General features: G+C 40.9%; 3 protein-coding genes across 4 annotated transcripts in view; 1 reads left to right on the top strand and 2 right to left on the bottom strand.

The window, feature by feature from the left end:
* Nucleotides 1-17,951, top strand: part of LIMS2 (LIM zinc finger domain containing 2) — a 35,102-nt gene extending 17,151 nt beyond the window's left edge. Inside the window, exons 5-10 of the mRNA XM_048313811.1 lie at nucleotides 9,465-9,614; nucleotides 10,472-10,622; nucleotides 11,668-11,760; nucleotides 12,643-12,691; nucleotides 12,878-12,953; nucleotides 13,757-17,951. Coding sequence (XP_048169768.1) covers nucleotides 9,465-9,614; nucleotides 10,472-10,622; nucleotides 11,668-11,760; nucleotides 12,643-12,691; nucleotides 12,878-12,953; nucleotides 13,757-13,904 — 667 coding nt within the window. The 3' untranslated portion in view covers nucleotides 13,905-17,951. The remainder of the gene's footprint in view (nucleotides 1-9,464; nucleotides 9,615-10,471; nucleotides 10,623-11,667; nucleotides 11,761-12,642; nucleotides 12,692-12,877; nucleotides 12,954-13,756) is intronic.
* Nucleotides 326-7,817, bottom strand: GPR17 (G protein-coupled receptor 17). The gene is made up of 2 exons (XM_048313810.1): nucleotides 7,412-7,817; nucleotides 326-2,752 (listed from the first exon to the last, which is right to left on the bottom strand). The coding sequence occupies exon 2, from the start codon at nucleotides 2,714-2,716 to the stop codon at nucleotides 1,685-1,687; it is 1,032 nt and encodes a 343-aa protein (XP_048169767.1). The 5' UTR covers nucleotides 2,717-2,752; nucleotides 7,412-7,817; the 3' UTR covers nucleotides 326-1,684.
* Nucleotides 17,948-20,293, bottom strand: part of MYO7B (myosin VIIB) — a 60,332-nt gene continuing 57,986 nt past the window's right edge. For both annotated transcript variants that reach the window (XM_048313787.1, XM_048313786.1), the window contains one exon: nucleotides 17,948-19,634. In XM_048313787.1, coding sequence (XP_048169744.1) covers nucleotides 19,551-19,634 — 84 coding nt within the window. In that variant the 3' untranslated portion in view covers nucleotides 17,948-19,550. The remainder of the gene's footprint in view (nucleotides 19,635-20,293) is intronic.

Consider the following 20,293-nt stretch of genomic DNA (forward strand, 5'->3'; position numbering starts at 1 on the left):
AGAAGAAACTTTAAGGAATAACCTGTTAGGTGGGAAGTTCTTCATCCAATGGAACATGCAGGAACCTCAAATTTTAGTGGCTAGTGGATGGGTTCTGGAAAAGAAAGGGATTTCAGGCAGAAGACTGCATAGTAAGTGAGAAAAAGGGATTACATGATCTCAGGCAGGCTGTTTATCAAGTAAACTGCTGAGCAGGAAATCAAGATGTAGCAAAAGGCCAAAAGAATAGCACAATGATTGCAGCAAAGTCTTTTCAGCCTGTGATTCCACTTGTCTTCAGAAATCATTCATTTTAAATGCAGAAATATTAAAATGAATCCTAGAGGTTGATTAATGCATTTAATTCAGAAATAAGAAATAAAAACACAAAAGGGAGTTTATACAAAAACATACCATTATAAGAAAATAAAACAATCCAGCAGTTAGCAGAAAGTGTTGCACAATTCAGAGTGAATTTTAGGCTTTCATGTTACGAGCAAAGTCTAGTAGTTTCCTAGAGTTTATATTTTCACTAACTAAATGGTGAAGGAAGGAAGAAAAGGTCATATACTTGTACCTGTCCAGCAGAGAGTCCTATCAACTCCCTCTTCTTTTTCATACTGCATGCAACCTCTATGCCTTAGTTTTTTGAGCTGGGCATAACTGATTTTCTTTTGGCGCCTAAGCTTGCTAGAAGGGGCTGTTGGAATAGCTTAAGGTGTTTGGGGAAAGCAGTCAGGATAAAAGCAGTTCAAGCAAGATAAAGTATGTTTGATTTTGAAATTTGTGGACCAAATCTAAAATGGTAAGGAACTTGCTCCCAAAAGCATAGCAGAGAGATAGGTGTGTGTATCTACATAAGAATATATTTCACCTGTCACATGATTTCCTATAATACTTATCTCCATAACATTGAAGCAGTCTTCTAGTAAATATTGTTGGAAACTCTTGAGTTCTTTTTTGCACTTTTCATTGTACCTGGTCTACCCTAGTCTGCCTGTCACTTCCAGGCATATTCCGCTAGATGCAATTTGTCTCAGTAAGAATCAAGATAATCCCTACTTTATCTATAGTGAAGGAATAGTCCTGCTAGATAAGTCACAAAAAAAAAAGAACTGTAAACCATCTTAAAGCTAGGAATCTTTTCTGTCTTAATTCCAGTCCTGGCTGGGTTCATTGCATCATTCTGGTCTTTTTTTTTTCTTGTCACCATTTGGTACCAATTTTCTATTACATGTAAACACATTGAACGCAGGGACTTGAACAAGATGTGCAAATGTGGGGTTTTTTCATCAGGCAGATCTATCTCAGGAGCGCATCTCTACTGCTGGCACAATGTGAAATTTTAAATAAGGTGTATACATTGTGCAGAGGAAGCACTGAGTGCTTTGGGAAGTAAGTTCTTTAAAAAAAAAGAAATACATAGGTCCATTTCCCTCTTTGCCCCCTTCCCTATTCCTAAGTGCTCAACCCTCAGTTTCATTTCTTGGAAATCAGTAGAACTGTCCTTCTCTTTGCAGTTTCAGGAATATAAACACACGTGTTCTCTATGGTCAGAGGGGTTCTTGTTATGGCAGTCCCATGAAAACAACAGAACTTTCCTTCCCAGGATGAGTTTGACTCTGGGTGGACTGTCTTGCTGCATATTTGTGCTCTCAACTGGTTTTGGTGGAAGAGAGTGTTCACAAGAACTGACAAGTCATGTTCACAGTTCAGATTTAGCACTTAGTGAGCTTTCATTTGTCTTACCCTCATATGTTTGAGGCAACATTACAGTTTTTTTGATACAAAACAGATTGCACAAAGCCTCACGGAATTTCTCAGCTACAAAAAAGTACATGACGGGGTCGAACGCCCCGTTGAGGCTGGTGAGGCAGGAAGTGATGCGGTTGCTGAGGGCCAGGAGACGCTGTGTTTCACAGGAAGCTTTGGTCCCGATGTAATGAAGAATATAAATGTAGCGATTGACATGATAAGGTACAAAGCAAATCAGAAAGATCATCAGGACCATGATGATCATTTTGACAGCTTTTTCCTTCAGGTGTTTCTCAACTCTGTTCCCGCTCTTCAGGCTTCGGATGATGAGTAAGTAGCAAGTCACAGTAGTAACAAAGGGGAAGGTGAATGCCACTGCTAAGGACACGAGGGCATGACGTGATGCCTTTTCTCTGTAGAGCTGCAGGCAGACAGTTGTGTTTTTCATCTGGACTGTCTGCACACTGAGCAGCAGAGGTGCCATTGCCACACCAACGATAACCCACAGAAAGACACATGCCACATGGGCATAGCGGGACCTGCGCAGCTTGATGGACTTCACAGGGTGCACAATGGCCAGGAAACGGTCAACACTGATGCACATCAGGAAGTAGATACTGGCATACATGTTGAGGTAAAAAAGGAAGCCAGTGAGTCTGCATGGGATCTCACCAAATGGCCAATGGTTACCAGAAAAATGATATACCAGCCGGGTGGGAAGTACCAGCACGAAGGACAGGTCAGCCACAGCAAGATGCATCAGGAAAACGTTGGCAGGTGTGCCTGACTTTTGGTCCCGGATGAAAAGCCAAAAAGCCAGGGCATTGCCAGCAAAAGCCAGGATGAAGTCCAGAAAGTAGAAAGTGGCGAAAAGCATGTTCTCAAGGTGTGTCTCTTTGCCACATTGCTCTGATGTTTCCAAAGCGAAATTTGATTGATTTGAGCAATTGAAGAGCAGGCTTGAATCTGCTGGCCCATTCATTTTTCCCCCACAGTTTTGAAGAAAAAAGCCCTAAATCTGGAAGAATTAAGACAGTATATTACTAAAGAGCCTGGGTTTGTGGAAAACAAACAAAAAACCCCAACAAAAGACCCAAAAACCCATACAGGAAAGTGAACAATGTCTCCTGTTTGCTAGCATCAGTGTTTAGTATACAGGTCAGTCTGAATTTAAGACTTACATTAAAATTCTGAATACCCTCTGCTCAGCTGGGTTTACCACAGCAGTAATTTCTGTGGGAGGAACCCCAATGAAGAGCTGGCTAGCTGGTGATGAGCTTGTCTCCAACCTGTGCTGAGGTCACTTGTATAACCAGGTAGTGAGATGCTTGTGTCCCTGGTTAAGAGGAGTAGGAGTGAGTTCTGTATGTTGAACTAGAAAGTATTTGCTGTGTTTTGATTTGAAAGCCTGAGGACTGAGGAGTTCCTGATGAGTTAGCTTTTCTGAGCACAGGTATCTGTTGTAAGGTGATCTAGATTAGAATATCTGTCCTGTTCTTAGAATAGATAAAAGACAGGTCAAGTACTGCTGTTATTTTAAAAATCCACAGGGTTCCTGAAAACATTTGAACATTATTTTGGTCTAAAATCCTCTGTTGAAGGCAAATACACCTAGTTCCAATATAGGAGGAAACTTTTCAGATGGGTAGCAAGCATCTCATTTGACACTGAATTGGCTCAGGGAAGATTTTAAATAATGCCCATGCTGTCAGTCACCTGTCAAAGTGTCATCCTTCCCTGCAGCTTTTATCTTCCAACATAGCTCTCTCTTTTCCTCCCTCAAAAGCCCAAGCTCCCCTGTAGCTTATCCAGGGCCTTTTCCAAATAGCAGCTTAGTAAAACTGATCTTAGCTTTGCCGGTCTCTGTTTGCAGTGTCCTGAACAGCATCAACAAGAAGTGTGATAGGATATTCTGAGCACCTACGCATGGCTTTTTATACATTGCTCATCTGTGGGTATAGGTGGTAGGGAAATGCAGGCAGTCTGAAATTCCAGCATTGTCTCTATTACTTGGATTCCTCAGAAGTGTTACAGTATGTGCAGCAGTACCTCCATTGTGCTGACCATTGCATTTTGTACTGACTGACCATTTCTCCGTGATAGTCAATAAATATTTAAATACAGCTGTTAAGCACTGCGTCCCACTCCCCAACAGAACTCATTGTTCAGATGTCTAAAAATACTGGGTTCATAGAGAAACCGAAATGGGATTAAGGACAAACAAATATATTGGAAAATGTAAGAAAATTCAAGATAATTAATATCTTCAGTTTGGCTGCTGCTACTTTCAGGTGAACAGAAAACTGGAATAGCTGGAGATTAATGTGCTGGATCACTTCTGTTTGGTTCACAGCTGAAGAGACAAAGTCAACAGCAGGGAGAGTGGATGAAATTCAGAAATTGGAAGTTCTTTCTATGGTGCTTCTTCATACATTGCCTGAATACCCTTCTGGATTTGAGTATTTGTAACAAGGTGCTATCTTGCCATTACTTGAAATTGCACGTGCAAGGAAGGCTGGAAAGCCCTTATGTCCTTATCTACAAAAATACATGTGAAATTGTGCTTTCACATACAAAAGGAGAATGCCCTGCTGCATTTTTTTTCTGTGAAGGTCACAAGTTTACAGAGGAGGCCACAATTTTTTGTTAATAGTATTCATTTGTCCCTTACAAAGTAAAACCTGCAAGTATTCTTGAACACAAGAGTTTAAAGTTTGTGTGGGATAGTAACATTGACTCACATACTTGCCCTCCCTGGAAAGAGTTAGTTTAAATATGTATTTTTCTGTTGCATACCAAAAGAGAAACACGCCAGACCATGCCTTTTTATTGGCTGTTAATTTACAGTGGTGCATATCACCTCATATTCTAGCTATTAAGCCTTTTCTTGGTGTCAGGCCCATTGTTTAATTATGCTTTTCATCTGCAAAAAGTGTAAATCAGGTGATCTTTATGTCAGGGACAGGGTGGTCTGATGGCTAAACATTGCTCTATCCATGGTTGTGACACCTGAGCAAGCAGCAAACACTGCCTTGGAGCGCCTGAAAAGGCAGAAGAACAGATTGGGATGGCTCTTGTCTTACTGATAATGCTTTAAATCAGTTCCCGAAATGAAGGACTAGGCAGACTTTTCCCTGTTTACAAGCTAATTACTAAGGGTTTAGCAGCATAATACACTGAGCCAATTCTATTTGAGCTGATTTCCTAAGGAGGATTTTGGAAATTCAGATTCAGCTGCGTGTCAGTGCCAGACCTAGAATAGGCAAGACTTCAAAGTTGAGAGTTTTATCCTCACTGATGACAGCACTGAGTGTGCTATGGATTTCTATACAGACATGATTTCGGTGCAAAACGCTGTGGGTTGGAGGAGAAAGGAGAATGTCAGAGCTATCTGGAAGCCCAGTATGTCAGTGTCAGGAAGAGGGAGGCTTAGAACTAATGATAGAATTGAAATAGATTCAGTCTTTGCAAATGACGGCCTTCATAGGAGAGCTGCTGTTATCTAATTTACTTTTTAGAGCAAGGTGAAGTGAGATGGTTTTCGATACCTGGTTTGAAGTTATAGAAAAGGGAAGTGGTCCTCTTTCTAATTTTGCTTATGTTTTAAGTTAGAAGGAAATTTTAATTACAGCTTTAATATTTTTTTTGTAATTCTACTTATTGGTTGAAAACAGTGGTGTAGCACTTGAGTAGTGTTGGGGAAGATGAAACAGGAAAGCCTTATAAATATGATTGCCTGACAAAAGATTTTGGGAATATGAAAACTACAGGCAACATCGAAATGAAAGCCACTTTTGAAATACCAGGTCTTAGTTACTGAACAACTGGAAAACAATGGTATGGCCGACTGAAGTAATCCCCTCTTGATGGAACAATACCCTCTGCTTGCAGGCAGGTCCAAGGGTCAGAGCAGATCCTACTAGCTCAGCAGAAGGGGTCCAAAGAGTAGTTTTTAGAAGTTAAGATGTAACACTCTATGGTAATATAAGAACTCTTATAGGCTGTATGTAAATGCTATAGGATTTGTATCTTGTATTAGATTGGTTAGTGACAATTAGAATATTCAGTACAGAAGATGATTTATTGTATTGTAACCAGGACTTCAGACATTCCTTACTACTACTTCCACTCCTGCTCTTACTTCCACTCTTGCTCTTACACTCTCTCTCTCTCACCCGTTTACGCTCTTGCTCTCTTGGGCCTGCTCAGAGCTGAGTCTGGCAGCTCTGAGCAGTGCCCCTATACCCACGTCCTTTGCAATAAACCGCCTGTGTCCCAAGACCTGCCTATAGAGATCTCTCGTCTCCGTCACCATCCGTCCGAACCTGCCCGTAACCTACAGAGTAGGTTCGGAAAAAAGCCAACATGTCACTAGAATTAATTGTTGGGCTTATTTTTAGAATTTATATGTTTTCAACAAAATTCTACAGCTTTAGAAAAGTAATAATTCTCTGACAGTGTGTTCTCTAGAAGGTGTCAAAAGCCCTTTGCTGTTATTTGCAATTCCATGCCTATTCTCCTCAGGTTTATCCTATAAATTTAAAATAAATGTGTGTAGGTTTTTTATGCTTATAGACAAAGCACTGGGATTCCTATAGTCTGTATAAATGCTGAGAGCAAACTAGAAACCGTTCCAAATAACCTAGAATATGTAGTTTTTGTTAAGCTGTATGGTGCAAGAGGCTTTCATTCCACAGACAGAAAACTCCTTTAGGAGTCTGGCTCATTATCCAACAATTTCCGCTTGGACTGCACTCTTGATGCTGTGTGAATATTTAGTGACTTACGTATTGCTAAACAGAGCACTGTTCTGGAATTAGCCATTATCCCAGGCCTCCCAGGGCAGAGCTGTAATGGGGATGTCACTGCTCATTTGAAATGCATGCACTCTGACCATATTTCATGCCCATTTTCTCTTCTGCTCAGAAACAAGCAAGAGAACAATCCACAAGGCTGTCAGTATGGACATAATGCAGTCACTCTTTCAGCAGATGCTCTGTCTGGCATTAATGAAGGAACTAGCAGGAGAAATCTTTAGCTCCTTGTACTCAGTTACCTAGCTAGTTTGCAAGGAGCTTTTGTTTGCCCACTGCAGATAAACTTGACCTATATGTTCGGGTTTGTGGTGGGTATCAGAAACTGCTGTTCTTGCTCTCAGCTAGAGCAGTTTCTGGTATGATTATACTGGTTTGTGCATTTTTATGATTATGAGTTTAGTGTTCTGTCAAATGAGCATTTCCTATCTTTCACTCAAAGTACTCTTCATTAGAAATAGTCCGTTTCTGGCTGAAGTTATTCTCCTGAAAATCACTCTCTGCTGAGCCTGTACTTCAGCTGAAATACTTGGTTTTTGTGAGCATGAAAGCAGTGTCAGAGAGCACTGGACACAACATTACAAATGGCACAAATGGATATACATTAGATACAAAAGTTTGGAAACCTTTTTTGTTTTGAAGGAGTGATGTAAAGAAAGGCGAGGAAATTATTCTTTGAAGTTCAAAAAACGCTGCCTATTCTTAGATTCAGACATTTCCGTTATATTCATCCACCTCAGTATGTGTTCTGCTCCTCACTGGCACCAGCTAAAACTAATGCCATTAGGAAAGCTCCTAAAAAAGGAATACTCCTAAAAAAAGTATGCTCCTAAAGCCCCTAGTAACAAAAGTTTGTCTCTTACCTCTTTACAATGCAGTCCTGTAGGTGGAGTATAGGGTCCTTTTGGGGAATATCTCAACGAACTCCTTCTGATGACAGCAAACTAGGTAGAAGCAGAGCAGAGCAAACAAGATGATCCCAAGAGAGTGCACAGTTGCAGAGCTGCTCTGGGCAGAGAGGGGAGCCCCTCTATATAGAGTCCTCCTTGCTCTGATAGCACATTATCAGCTCAGTCACACAACAGAGCAGGGGAGAGGACACCCCAGCACTGAGGAGCAGTCTTCATCCCAGCTGAGCTCTTGGCACTGGGGCTGCTGCTGTTGGTATAGATATGAGTATCCTGCATGAATATTCCAGTGTTCATGGTGCTTACTGAAGGCTGCTACTGAACCCCCAGCCCTAAACACAGAATCCTTGGAGTCCCCTGATTATTTTAGGAGGCTGGAGAGATGCATTGTTTGAGGGCAATCTAGTATTAATAGGCACAACAGGACATTTCAGAACGGGATAATTCCATAATGGTGGGAGTGAGGAGGGGGGCAGGGTGAGGGAGAGGGGAGGCTGCTATGGTAACAGCTTAGCCTGTCCAACACTTCCCTTTGCTTCCAATAGAGAGGGTCTGTGGGAGGGCAGAGGGCTTGTGAGTGGGGAGGGGGCTGATAATGGTTTATCAGTGCAAACGGCTGAAGGCGTCTCATTCAGCTGGATGAGAGGGGTCTCTTTCAGGACATTTGCTTCGGGGTCTCCATGTCCAGCCCTGTATAATTACTCTGCGTTTGATAGTGCTGAATAAAATTGATGCCTTTATGCTGAGATGAGCACAGCTGCATGTTTCCTTATAATGGGGTGCTGTCTGCTTTTTCTGGACTCCGTCTGGGCGGACAGTACTTCCAGCCCTGGACAGAGATACTTGCTGACAGGAGGGCTCAGATTTGGAGAGAATAATAATGATACTTAGCACTTAGGCGCCTGCCAGCTGAGAGTCATAAACGTTTGAGGCCTCACAACAACATCTGTGTTGTATTCTTATCCCCATTTCACAGATCGAAGGGTGAGTGATTCATCACGGCAGAATTTTGAAATGGGCCCTGTGAAGAACCTAATACTTCATCCATAAATCTGCCCTTTCCATTTGAACTTTTCCTTTTGTCTGATGTGTTTTGAGAATGACCTGTGAATCTCAGTGAGTGTTTGACATAGTGATACAGTGAAAGGAATTAAGCAGACTTGTTGGTTTTGGGACAAAGCAACCCACAGAAGTCGTTCTCTGTCATTTTTCTTTTATCATAAATTCTTCCCAGCCCACAGCATTGCAGCTAGAGGGATAGGTAATAGGCAACTAAACTGAACAGCTTCTCGTCAGAGCTCCTAAATATTGGGATAAAACTGGTGGCTTCCATCAGCCTTCACAAGTTTTTTACACCTTCGCCTGAGCTTTGCTGCCAGAAATTTGGGTTATCTGCCTGTTTAGAAGTGTACTTGTAATGTGTTCAAGAACATGTGCTAGGAACACACTGGCTTTTACCACATAAAGCTGCATAGTTCTTAATTTTCTTTGACTTAGGAGTAAAAGGAATTTGTAGGCAAGAAGAGGTCTCTTGTTTATCCTAGATATTGAAGACTAAGGAATCCAGCCATGGTAAAAGCAGTACACTTTGGTTTGATACATTTTATTCTCTCTCCTTGACTCCCTCCCAGTGCTGTAATGCCCCTGTTATGGTTGGATCCATTAGTAATAGAGAGAGGGTGTTGCCACTTTTCCTTGTCCAGCTATCAGAAAAGATCTAGAGGGTTGGAAAGGATCCCTAGAAGAATGACTGGGTGATATCCCTGATGGCATATAAATCAGTGAATGTTGGAGGAGTATTCTAAGGAAATACAACTGTGTGACTGCTTCATACTCATATTCTTGTCTGTGCAACTGGAGTGAAATATTGGATACCAAACTGAATTATGTTTAGTCTGACCTCAGAAGACAGTTCTGTTACATAAAGTACTTCTCACAGTATGCACTATATGTTGTTTTAGGAGAAAGAGTTTTTAAATATTTTCTTTCCTTTACTTTGTTCAACCAGGCATCTGTGCAGGCCATGCCATAACCGTGAAAAAGCTAAGGGACTGGGCAAGTACATCTGTCAGAAGTGCCACTTGATAATTGATGAGCAGCCTCTGATGTTTAGGAATGATTCCTATCATCCAGATCACTTCAACTGCACCCACTGTGGGTATGTTGTCATACTGTAAACTCTGACAAAAAAGGAGAGAGACAAACAGTTCAGTCAGCAGTGCAGTCCTTCCCAAAGTCTAAACTTTGCTGCCTTCACATTGTTGAGCAAATAGAAATTGTGTAAGGAGAAACTGAAATAAGTTTGGAAAAAATACAGGAATTTTAGTTTTATTTTGCCATTCAATGTTCTCTTATTCTAACATTGGATAATGTTAGTTTATAATGAAAGTGAAAATAGTTCCTGAGCATGAACTTATCTGAAAGGTTGTGTGCAGATTACCATAGCAGAGTTTTCCAAAGATAGTAGATACCAGGCTGTCCAAAATAGTTTAACTTTGAATTCCTAGATAGAAAAAAAAAAAAGATGGCTTGATGAGCTGTGTCAGTTGTGTGGCACAGTCCATTAGCACGCTGATACCTGTCTGACCTGAATTACTTACCACGAAGGCATTTTACCTGGGCACAGTATTGCCCCAGAATGGGTAAGAGTCCAAGTAAATGTCTCAGTATTGAGCACTGCTAGGATGGTTCTTGTACCTGAGCTCTCCCATTCAAAGGTAATTCGAGTCTTAGCATGACAGTGCAATGTTCCCTGTAAGTGAACCTCATCTTTCTGTGGGACTGTGCAGCTGCAGACATGATGTCCCACATATGTTCTTGTCTGGCAAACTGAGAAAACAATTTTAGAAAGATGAGATGACAATAACTGTGTTTCACTAGCTAAACTTAATGACTGCATTTGTAGCATGAATGTTACCTAAGTTAACTTTCAAATTTAGTCTTCCAAAACTTCCTCCTGGGCATTGAAGAGTTTTCCTCGGTGTTCTTACTTCAGGGACATGTTTGTGTTCCCAGGAAGGAGCTGACTGCCGAGGCCCGGGAGCTGAAGGGGGAGCTGTACTGCCTGCCATGCCACGACAAGATGGGGATCCCCATCTGCGGTGCCTGCCGCAGGCCCATCGAGGGCCGGGTGGTCAATGCTCTGGGGAAGCAATGGCATGTTGAGGTGAGGCCTGTCTGAAGCTCAAACTTCCTTCAAGAGCTGCTTTGGAAGAGGACTAGTGCTGGTTGGAAGCTGTAGACATGAAGGTGGTCTGTAATAGATGAATTCAGACAAAACCCAGTTGCTTATGTTTCAGATTGTCTTCACTTTTGTGAGTGAATGAATTACAGCAGGGCCATCAGGATTCCTAAGAAAGCTATGTTTTCACGACTGCAATAAACTTAATTTTAAAATTTGTAAAGATTCTTGCAGAATAGGGTTCACTGAACAGCATCTACTTACTAATAAATTTACATATTTTCTATGGTGTACTTAGAGTTATCCTCTCCAATTCCAGTTACCAGGCACATACAGGGTTGCAATTTTTACTGCAGGCTGAGCCAGTGCAATTTGTGCTTGTTAAGCCTTTTCAGCTCATTGTTTCTATAACTTTCAGCTGAGTCATCACAACTTGCTCTGAAGATTTTTAGTGATCTTTGTTTCAGTCATTTATGCCTCCTAGGGGAGAGAGATGCTGCTGCTCATTTAAAGTGTATTAATACCAACTATGTTTATGTTCCTGCTTCTCTTCCCTGAAACAAGCAAGATAATAGTCCACAAATCTGCCAGGATAGACACAAGATGATTGCCTATCCAGCTGGTCTTCCACCTATCTTTAATACAACTCTTAATTACTATAAATAGACTAAATATCTCTTTTTTTTGCTTCCATAAAGATCTTTCCTGTCTGTGCTTCATTAAAGCATTAAGAGGTAACAGCTTTAAATGGAAAGAGGTAGATTTAGATAGATATTGGGAAGAAATCCTTCCCTGTCAGGGTCCTGAGGCCCTGGCACAGGCTGCCCGGAGAAGCTGTGGCTGCCCCATCCCTGGAAGTGTCCAAGGCCAGGTTGGAATGAGTTGAGCCTTAAGGTCCCTTCCAACCCAAACTATTCTGCGATCAAGTGTCATGTATTGAGCTACAATGTATTGGCATGTTTTTCCCTGGTGATGGGAAATTTGTTTTGCCTGCCATGGAGTGTTTTTTTTTTTTTTTTGTCTTTTACAGCATTTTGTTTGTGCCAAATGTGAGAAGCCATTCTTGGGGCACCGACACTATGAAAAAAAAGGGCTGGCCTATTGTGAGACTCATTATAATCAGGTAAATTCTGCCATCTGTGCTGTAGGTGTGACTGGCAAATGCTTTTTTATGTTTTATATATGCAAAGCTATGCAGATTTTGCATAATCTGAATTTGTAGAGGCAATGAAATACTAAGAAATTAGTCAGATTTAACAGAAAAAGGACAGTTTTTCTTGGTAGGTAGAAAAGTGATGCTGAAAACAGAATAGAAATATCTTGGGGATACTGATTTTAATTTATGCCATTGAGAGAAAATCACTGGCCATGGGTTGTGATTAAAATCCCTGTAATTGTACTTCTAAAGTATTTTGTGGGCCTCTTTGGTAATTGCTTGCTTCTGTGGGCCTGAGGCAACTATTGTGTTATCTAAAACACAGAAAAATAGATCAATAAAAAAAACCCATAGAAAAGCCAATCAAACCCTGTTTTTTGGGTATGATTTGACTGAACAACTTTTTGGTTTGGTATTTTCCTCTGTCAGATAAATGGCTCTCTCATAAGAAGTAAGTGTTGCTGTTCTGATAGTAGCAGTAGTTTTATTTTGGTGTTTATAGTTAAGCATCAGGAGATGTTTGTCTACAGTAAGCATCATACTGTACCCATCCTTCCTTCTCCAACTGACACATATACAGGACTTGAAGATTGCATGACAGTACTAGAGTGTGAGGCATCAACAAAAAAGGTTTTGTAATATTTACTGGTATGAGATCCAAAGGAACACAGCCTATTTGGCAAGTGTATGAGAAGTTATTCAGAGGATTTAAATTGGTATATTGGGGGCCGCTGCAGTATCTGGGAATTCTTTGGTTATTAGCATTTAATGTTCACACCAGCTGTGTAATTTGGGCAGCATGAGTAGTCAGCAACATGAGTTCCTATTCTTATTTCTTTTTCTGTGCAGCTCTTTGGAGATGTTTGCTACAACTGCAGCCACGTGATAGAGGGAGATGGTAAGATTTGTTCTCTCCCTGTTTTTGGTTGCTGTCCTTGTTTCATTTGTTAGTGCAGCTGTTGCAGTCCCACAGTTGCAAGACATCAGTGTTTGTTTTCACATCTGGCCTCATTTGAATTTGGATGTAAATCTGAATTCAAGTAACCCGTCACTTTCCTCTTATTTGGTGCTTTTACTTTTGCAGTGGTATCAGCTCTTAACAAGGCCTGGTGTGTGAATTGCTTCTCCTGCTCCACCTGCAACATCAAGCTCACATTGAAGTAAGTCAGTGTTTATATTTTGGACCATGTGAGACATTTGCCCTTATGGCACGGTATCAACCTGGAGGAGCCGTGAGCCAGTGCCTCTCTGAAGGCCAGTATACGTCTTCTCTGTGGGAGCAGGGGCTTTTAATTCCACTGATTTCAGCACTAAAAGGGATCTGACACTCAGCATCCTCTCTGATTTATTTCCCTTCATTAATCTATTCTGTGAGGAGGTTGGGTAAGATGGGAACTCAACCAGCAGTACAGAGGGAAGGCTCTAAACTTTGCCTGTCCTGAACAGCCTGCAGCCTCCATGTCTCTGGTTGCTCCACTCAATGACAATATTTGCTATTGCATAGATTACTTTGAAATAAAATACTATGCTATTTGCCTTAAATATCTAGAAGAGGGACAGCAAAAAAAAAAAGCAATCCTACATTTTTCCTTTCTCAGGTTCAAACCCTTATTCTACTATACTGGGTTGGCTCCACTGACCATATGAAGGAGCTCTGATTCATCCCAAAGGGGATCTCTGAAGTGCAAGGGACCTCTTGCATTCTACAATAACAAAACTATTATTCTAGATTGTTACATGCAAATATATAGCAAAATCTTGCTCCTTATTTACCTAGCAATACTAAAGACTTCAGTTCACTGATAACCCAGTCTCTGTACTTGCGTCACCAGCTGAGGAAATGAGTCGTTTTATAAATGGAGTAGAACATTAGCAACAACACTGATGTAGGTACATGGAGATTTGAAGTAGTGAAGCATATAGTTTGCAAATACCATTTTAGTGACTGTTCTTTGTGTTAAAGGAATAAATTCGTGGAGTTTGACATGAAGCCTGTGTGCAAGAAGTGCTATGAGAAATTCCCTCTGGAGCTGAAGAAACGTCTGAAGAAATTGTCAGAGCTGGCATCCAAGAAGACCCATCCTAAAGCTTTAGATTTAAACTCTGCTTAAACACATCTGTCAGTCTCCTGATGCACTCTTAACACAAGCTGCTCCTCACTGCAGCTGTTGATTACAGAAGCAATTACTAAGAAGTGGAACCAAAGATAAGTAGTACCTTTCCCTGCTTCTGGTGATGTCTCTTGCATCTAGACTGTCCCTTTTCTCAAGCAATTGTCTGTTAACACTGGCAGGAAGAGGAGTATGATTTCTGCTTGAGCAGCATGCAGGCTCATTATTAATTTGCTACTAACATTGCATTTTGCCTTTGTGGAGTTATACACAGTCTTTCGTTCCTCAGTTGAACTGTACTACTCTTTCCACTCCTCTAGTCTAAGGAGTTTGGAAAAAGTGGTTGAGTGTAGGGCTGGAAGAAATGTCAGATTTTCTATTTTTCAATCAGAGTATCAAAATTTTTCTTCTTACTCTGGGTGAAGAAATTTTTTTTGTTTTTAGTATATAGGCAAATATTCTGAAAGTTGTCACTCTTTGCTGCCAGCAAAACGTTCTGGTCTTTCTCCAGATTCCTACAGAGAATATGGGTGCCCTACAGTCCTTCTGGTTTGTAGGTTTACTGGACAATCCCAGGAACCAATAGCTATGGCTTCCGCACTGCCCACTTAGGCCCAGTGTTAAGGCAGCTAAGAAGTTTGCTTTGCTGCTTCCCTGCTCACTAAGGAGATTTCAGCTGTCAAGGCCATGTGAGCCTGTTCAGAATAGCTGGGCTCTCCTTAAGGAGAAGGTGGCTGCGGGAAACTAAACATTTTATTAGAACTGACGCTAAATTTCTTTGTTCTCTACTACTACATGGCTGGCAGAGTGGTCAGTATAAAGTGAGTCCTGTCCACTGGCATAGCTGATATTTATTGAGGCAGTGTGGCTGGAGCATTGGTTACTCTTTTGCATAAGGAAACCGAATGGATAATATGGTACCAATTTAAGCACTTCAGTTTTCCCATTCTCACTTTATTTGCAAGCCAAGTATATGTTTGTTGGTCATGCTTCAGAAAGCCCAATTACATCACGGAGTTTCTAATGTATGCCATTTGTAGCAAATGTGGTGCTAGGCAGAAAAAAAAGCCCATTTTTCTTTAAATTTTTACCCAAAAAAGAGTTTCCCATTCATCTTTCTTTTTAAGACCTGAGTATACTTAAGGAAAGAATCTCAGACATGACTCTAACATTCTCAAGCATATAGTCCTCCTCTGTAATTTTGCCTGTCACCAGTGAAGTTTCAGTGGTCTACTGTCTCTGCTACCACAACCCTAGGTGCTGAGATATCTACTGGTTTTGGATATTCTCAATACTTCTTTAGAGGTGAGCCATCAGCAGTGCTGTTTCTGAGTCCACCTGCACAATGTATGATCCCCGTGAGCTTCGGAGGCCCCCGGAGGTGACCCCCTTACTTCCTTGTGCTGAACCAAGCTGAGCAGCCTGAAAATCCCTTTCCAGGAACAGTTGTGAGACTGTTGCAAGGCTGACAAGCACTGGAGGATTACTGTCCTTTGCATGGTTTAAGTCTTCCGAAAAATGGCTAGTTTAGTCAGTCAAATGAACACAGCAGTTGGGCCTAGACAACACCCTGCAGCCCCAGGTGAATTAGGTAGCAAGAAGTTAAAGCTTCCCCACTTCATGTATGTGTGAGCAGCAATTGGATAGGGGCAATAATCTACTTTAGAATTGTGTTACCATGCTTGCTGGATCTACTACCCGTGGAACTGCACCAGTGATACCACAGCAGTGGTGGGAAATCCTGGATAACTGCGTGCAGATCAGAATCCCCCATGTGAGACCATCTTAGATCTTCACTGCCTTTGCTAACTCAGTTTCCATCAGCTGCCTTGCTTTTTGTTGCTGTAAGTTACCATAATCTTTTAACTGGGTTACAGTGTATCCACTCTAATAATGATGAGGGGATAGGCCTAATTTTAACAGTAAACTCTTTCATCTTTTCCTGCACTGTAGATTCCAATAATAGTAGCTGCTTGTGTCACTGCTTTAGGAGAACACATTGGCTATTCACTGTTCTCTCACCAGCCTTAAAATGGTCTTTTAGTTAAGGGCACAAAGAACAGCACATCTTTTGGTGCAGTAGTGTGGCCCTGCAAAGACCCCCGTTTGCAATGAAACCTGTTGTTTGGCATTTTGTCATCGCATAAAACACTTGAAGTTCTAACCTAGGTGCAGCTCAGTATGTTATGCAGATTTGTCTCAGCATAAAGCATTCTGGTCTGTTCCTGTAATCTCAGTCCCAGGCCATGTTTAATGCTGAATCTGAGCAGCTGTGTATCCCCAGCCTCCTGGGAAGTGGTGGAGGAACAGACAGTCACACATTCCTGGTAAATATGGAAGGACTGAGTAACTAGCAGCCAGCAGGTAATACTCTTTCAGCAGCCACTCTCACGTTCAGCAATGGAAAGTGCATGTATGTGAAGGCGAATGGATTTACTTCTGTGCTGCCAGTAAAGATTTAGTATGGGCTCTCGCCTTGTCTCATGTTAGAAATTTGGCAGACCTAGAAAGCTTCAGAGTTCAAAGGAGAGTTGATATAATTCTCTATTCAGTTCTCTAAGATTTGGAGTATGTCCTTATCTTCAGGATATTTCGTAAAGTTAGTTGGTGAAAAAAATCACTGTAATCCCTGACCTCTATATTAGTGGAGGGTGATACTCTCATAAATTATTAATTTTCCACAATTATTTTTCTTATACATCTGCTGCCCATAGCCTGCAATGTGCAGAGTTACAGTAGTTTATATTACCAACATACCTTTTGTGTGAGAGTGGAATTGAAGGAGTAGGAGAAATAACTATAAATGTTTTAAAAAAATACATCTTCCTCTACTTCTGTCAGTCTACATTTTAAAAACCAAGTAGAATATAGTGCAAACTTACAAGTTCTCCTTAGTGCCTTGGTAGGCTGACAGGTTGGATTTTGTTTTCTTTATAATAAATATAGTCAAGGTGTCAGTCAGAAATAGGCTGCATGCTTTTTTCCATTGCTGTAAATAGACCTGCTGGCCAAATTCTTCCTAAGTATCACACCACTGGAGAGTAGAGATTAATATCAAGGTTGAACTTGGCTCAGAAATCTACACTTACTAAAAGGTGTTGTCTCATACTATTCACTTATAGTTTACATTCATATTTTTACATAATTAAAAGCACTAACACTCACTGAGTACACTTGAAAATGGTTTTGCTTTTAGAAAGCATGGTATGTGAAGCTTCTTTGTATTCAAAGGGTATGCTAATCACTTGCAGCCTTTCTTTATGGCACTAACCTGCTCTCTAGGATTTGTGTCTGATGTTTTTACAGCAGTCTGTGCAATGCTGGCAAACACTGGTCAGCCTTTTGTACAGAGAATTCCTGATGTGGCATGATTGGTGTTAGATGATACGACTGACACACTTTCAGAAGTGATTGGATGGGGAGGGAATAAATTGCAGGCAAGCATGTAATAAACATGGTTATACTAGTCTGTAAAGCACTGTTAAGTGCTGAGGGTATTAGACTGAGAAAAGAATTAGCAGTTCCCTGCCTTGATTCAGGCCTTGATGGGTTCTGCACCGTGTAGAGCTCTCATTTTATCACACTTTGTTTTAGCTGTCTAACCAAAACACGATTGTGGATTGAAATGCTGTAATACTGTGCCTTTGTATGTTCTTGTATTAAAGTTACTGTAATACATTTTAAATCTTTACCCAAAAAAAAAAGGGAAAAGATTTGTATAGTGTACAGTTAATACCATATTTTCAGTGCTTAGCCAGAGAGCATTACCCACTCTGAGGAGCTCTGGTTTTGCCCAAACCTTAGGAACTGCTGTGGTGAATTCACATTTTGGACCTGTGCTGCTTCTGTGGTGATGTGTTGGTTGATGAGGATGTGCAGAAAGGGGGATCATCCTTTTAGCAGCTGTCTTGTACTAATTGTGTTGTGTATTTAATGAGCAGATGGGATGCTATGATCATTTACAGGATATAGTGGATATTTGGTAGATCTGGGTTACATGGATCTGGAGCAAACATTCACTTGGTAAAAAAAGGACATTGTGGTTGATTTTCTGAAGTCTTTATTTAAAAAACAGATACAATACAGTTTGGCCGCAAAATTTCTTTTTGTACAGGTGAAGTGCTGGACATTTTTCACTTATAGGTAGGTAGATAGATCAGACACTGGGTGACAAAACCACTCTGGGCAATTAGACTCCAGCATTTCCATTGCCAGCAATGGACATTACAGCAGGAACATCTAACTGCTTGCAAAAGGATCAGCTATTCTGACAGGTGTGGCACTCATTTAGATGCACAAACGGAGTGGGGCTCTTGCCTGCCACCCATATACAAAACTCCCACCAGCATTTGAATTTTGCACATGCATGTCAGAAGGAACAAGAGAACCATTGTGCATCCATTGGCAAAGTTGAAAGCTCAGGCAGAGCTGCATTTCCAGCACTGCCAGACTGTGTGTCAAGGAACTTGGTGTAAATGATTTAAGACATATCCACGTTTCACTGGGAGTGAGGGAGGAGTACTTTTTCTGAGGGGGAAGCAGCTGAGCTTACTCCCACCATAGTGCATATCTGCTTTACACACTCACAGCACACTCTGGTTCCTGTGGCACCAAAGCTGTGTTTCTACAAAGCTCTGAGAGATGAACAAGTGCTGAATCAAATTTTACCACTCAAACTGTCTGCTAAACAGGAAACAGAAAAGATCAGGAGCAATTAAAGCTATTATTGTTGTCTTGTGAAAGAATGCCTGCATAACTCCAAACAGAACATTTTTGTAGAGCAGAAAAGTCTCTTTTCAGCAGAACTCTGTTAGACTGAGTTCTTCAGTTCTGATTTGCACTGAATAGCTCATCTATATCTTGAAATAGGAGCAACTAAAAGTGATGGACCCAAACCCCAGACTCATTTCAGCACTTACTAGAAACTGCAAGCAGTTGTTAGTTTCCAAGAGGATTATAACATGTGGAAGAAAGAAGACTATTTAATTTAAGCAAGGCTGTGGTAAATCAGGGGACAGCCTGCAAGTTTAGCAACATGCAGGAAGGACAGTTACATTGGGACAGTAATTGGCTGTCAGTCTACTGTAATGTGCAGCATGTAACCTAGGGACCAGAGGATGAAACCATGCATGTTACCTTTCAAAGTGTCCAGTTATCTACTACTAAAGGGCATCTCTCCACTCTTAGAATTGCCAACAGGAGGGAAAAAATTACATTACCTTTGTTTCCAAAGACTCTTTGAGTTTGTGCATTTGGTAAGACCATATACAATAAGGGGCATTTTCTTTCCAACAGAAAGACAGCTCTTAATGTGTGTCTGTCTTTGACTGGAGGAGATTCAAGCTATTAGAAGGGGCCCTCACAGGGTTTCCCCACTCCCATGGAACATTAAAGTCCATCTAAACTTCTCTAAATCCAAAATCTGAATAGAATTCTCATACTACATCTAAGACAGAAAAGTTACAGATGTTTGAAAGCACATGCTTACTTGAGCTTCTCTTGTAGTAGTATTTCAGCAACTCAGTTCATTCAGTGTGTGATCAGAAGATTGATCATCAAGATTAATATTTTTTAAATGGCATTTCTTCTGGGATATGAAATTACAGGTAGTTTGGCACAAGTACAGGTCATGGACTCTATCCACTCTCAGGCTGGGAGGTTCTTTTGCTTGTTTACAGCATTCATGAGCAGGTGTACATAGGATGTTAACAGGTCATCCATTTTGTAACCCTGTCAGGAAAGAAAAGAGTCTTAAATCTCTCAGAGAGCTCCAGAAGCAAAAATAACTATCATTTCCTCCCTCATTTATTATCTTCTCAGGTTCTTCCTTGCATGAACATCTCCTTTCAATAGCTGTCACTGTTTTAGTTATAATTTATCCATTCCTCCCTCTGCTTTTCATAGATTTCCAAAACTTTACAGAGCATAGCTCTACTGTCTCCTTGGTATTCATTCTGTAGCTTGACTTGTACTTAAGATTCTTGTATTTAAGAACCCAAGCTTTTCTGTCAGAGAAGATAGCCTTTAAATGTTTTTGTTATCTTACAAACCTACCTTTAAATATTAATACAGTGACGCTTCTCTGACACTGTGAATAGTCTGAAACCAGTTGTTAAAAAGGTGGTACCACTCCCTGGAAAATATGAAGTCTTACAAGGCTGGCATTACTACATAACTGGAGGCAGACATGCAAGACAAAAAGCCTCTTCTGTAGCTTTGCAGTCTTAACTTCTCAGATGGATAGAATTTTGATATATGGGAAGAATTTGGGAAATAACTATTTTCCCTTGTGTCCTGTGTCTTGCATCTTTGCATCAGATAGCATTATATATGAAAATTGCAATTTTATTGACACAGCAGTGAATGCTTTTTGTATCTGCACTGGTATT

Source organism: Corvus hawaiiensis, chromosome 10, assembly GCF_020740725.1.
Source record: "Corvus hawaiiensis isolate bCorHaw1 chromosome 10, bCorHaw1.pri.cur, whole genome shotgun sequence".
NCBI lineage: Eukaryota > Metazoa > Chordata > Aves > Passeriformes > Corvidae > Corvus > Corvus hawaiiensis.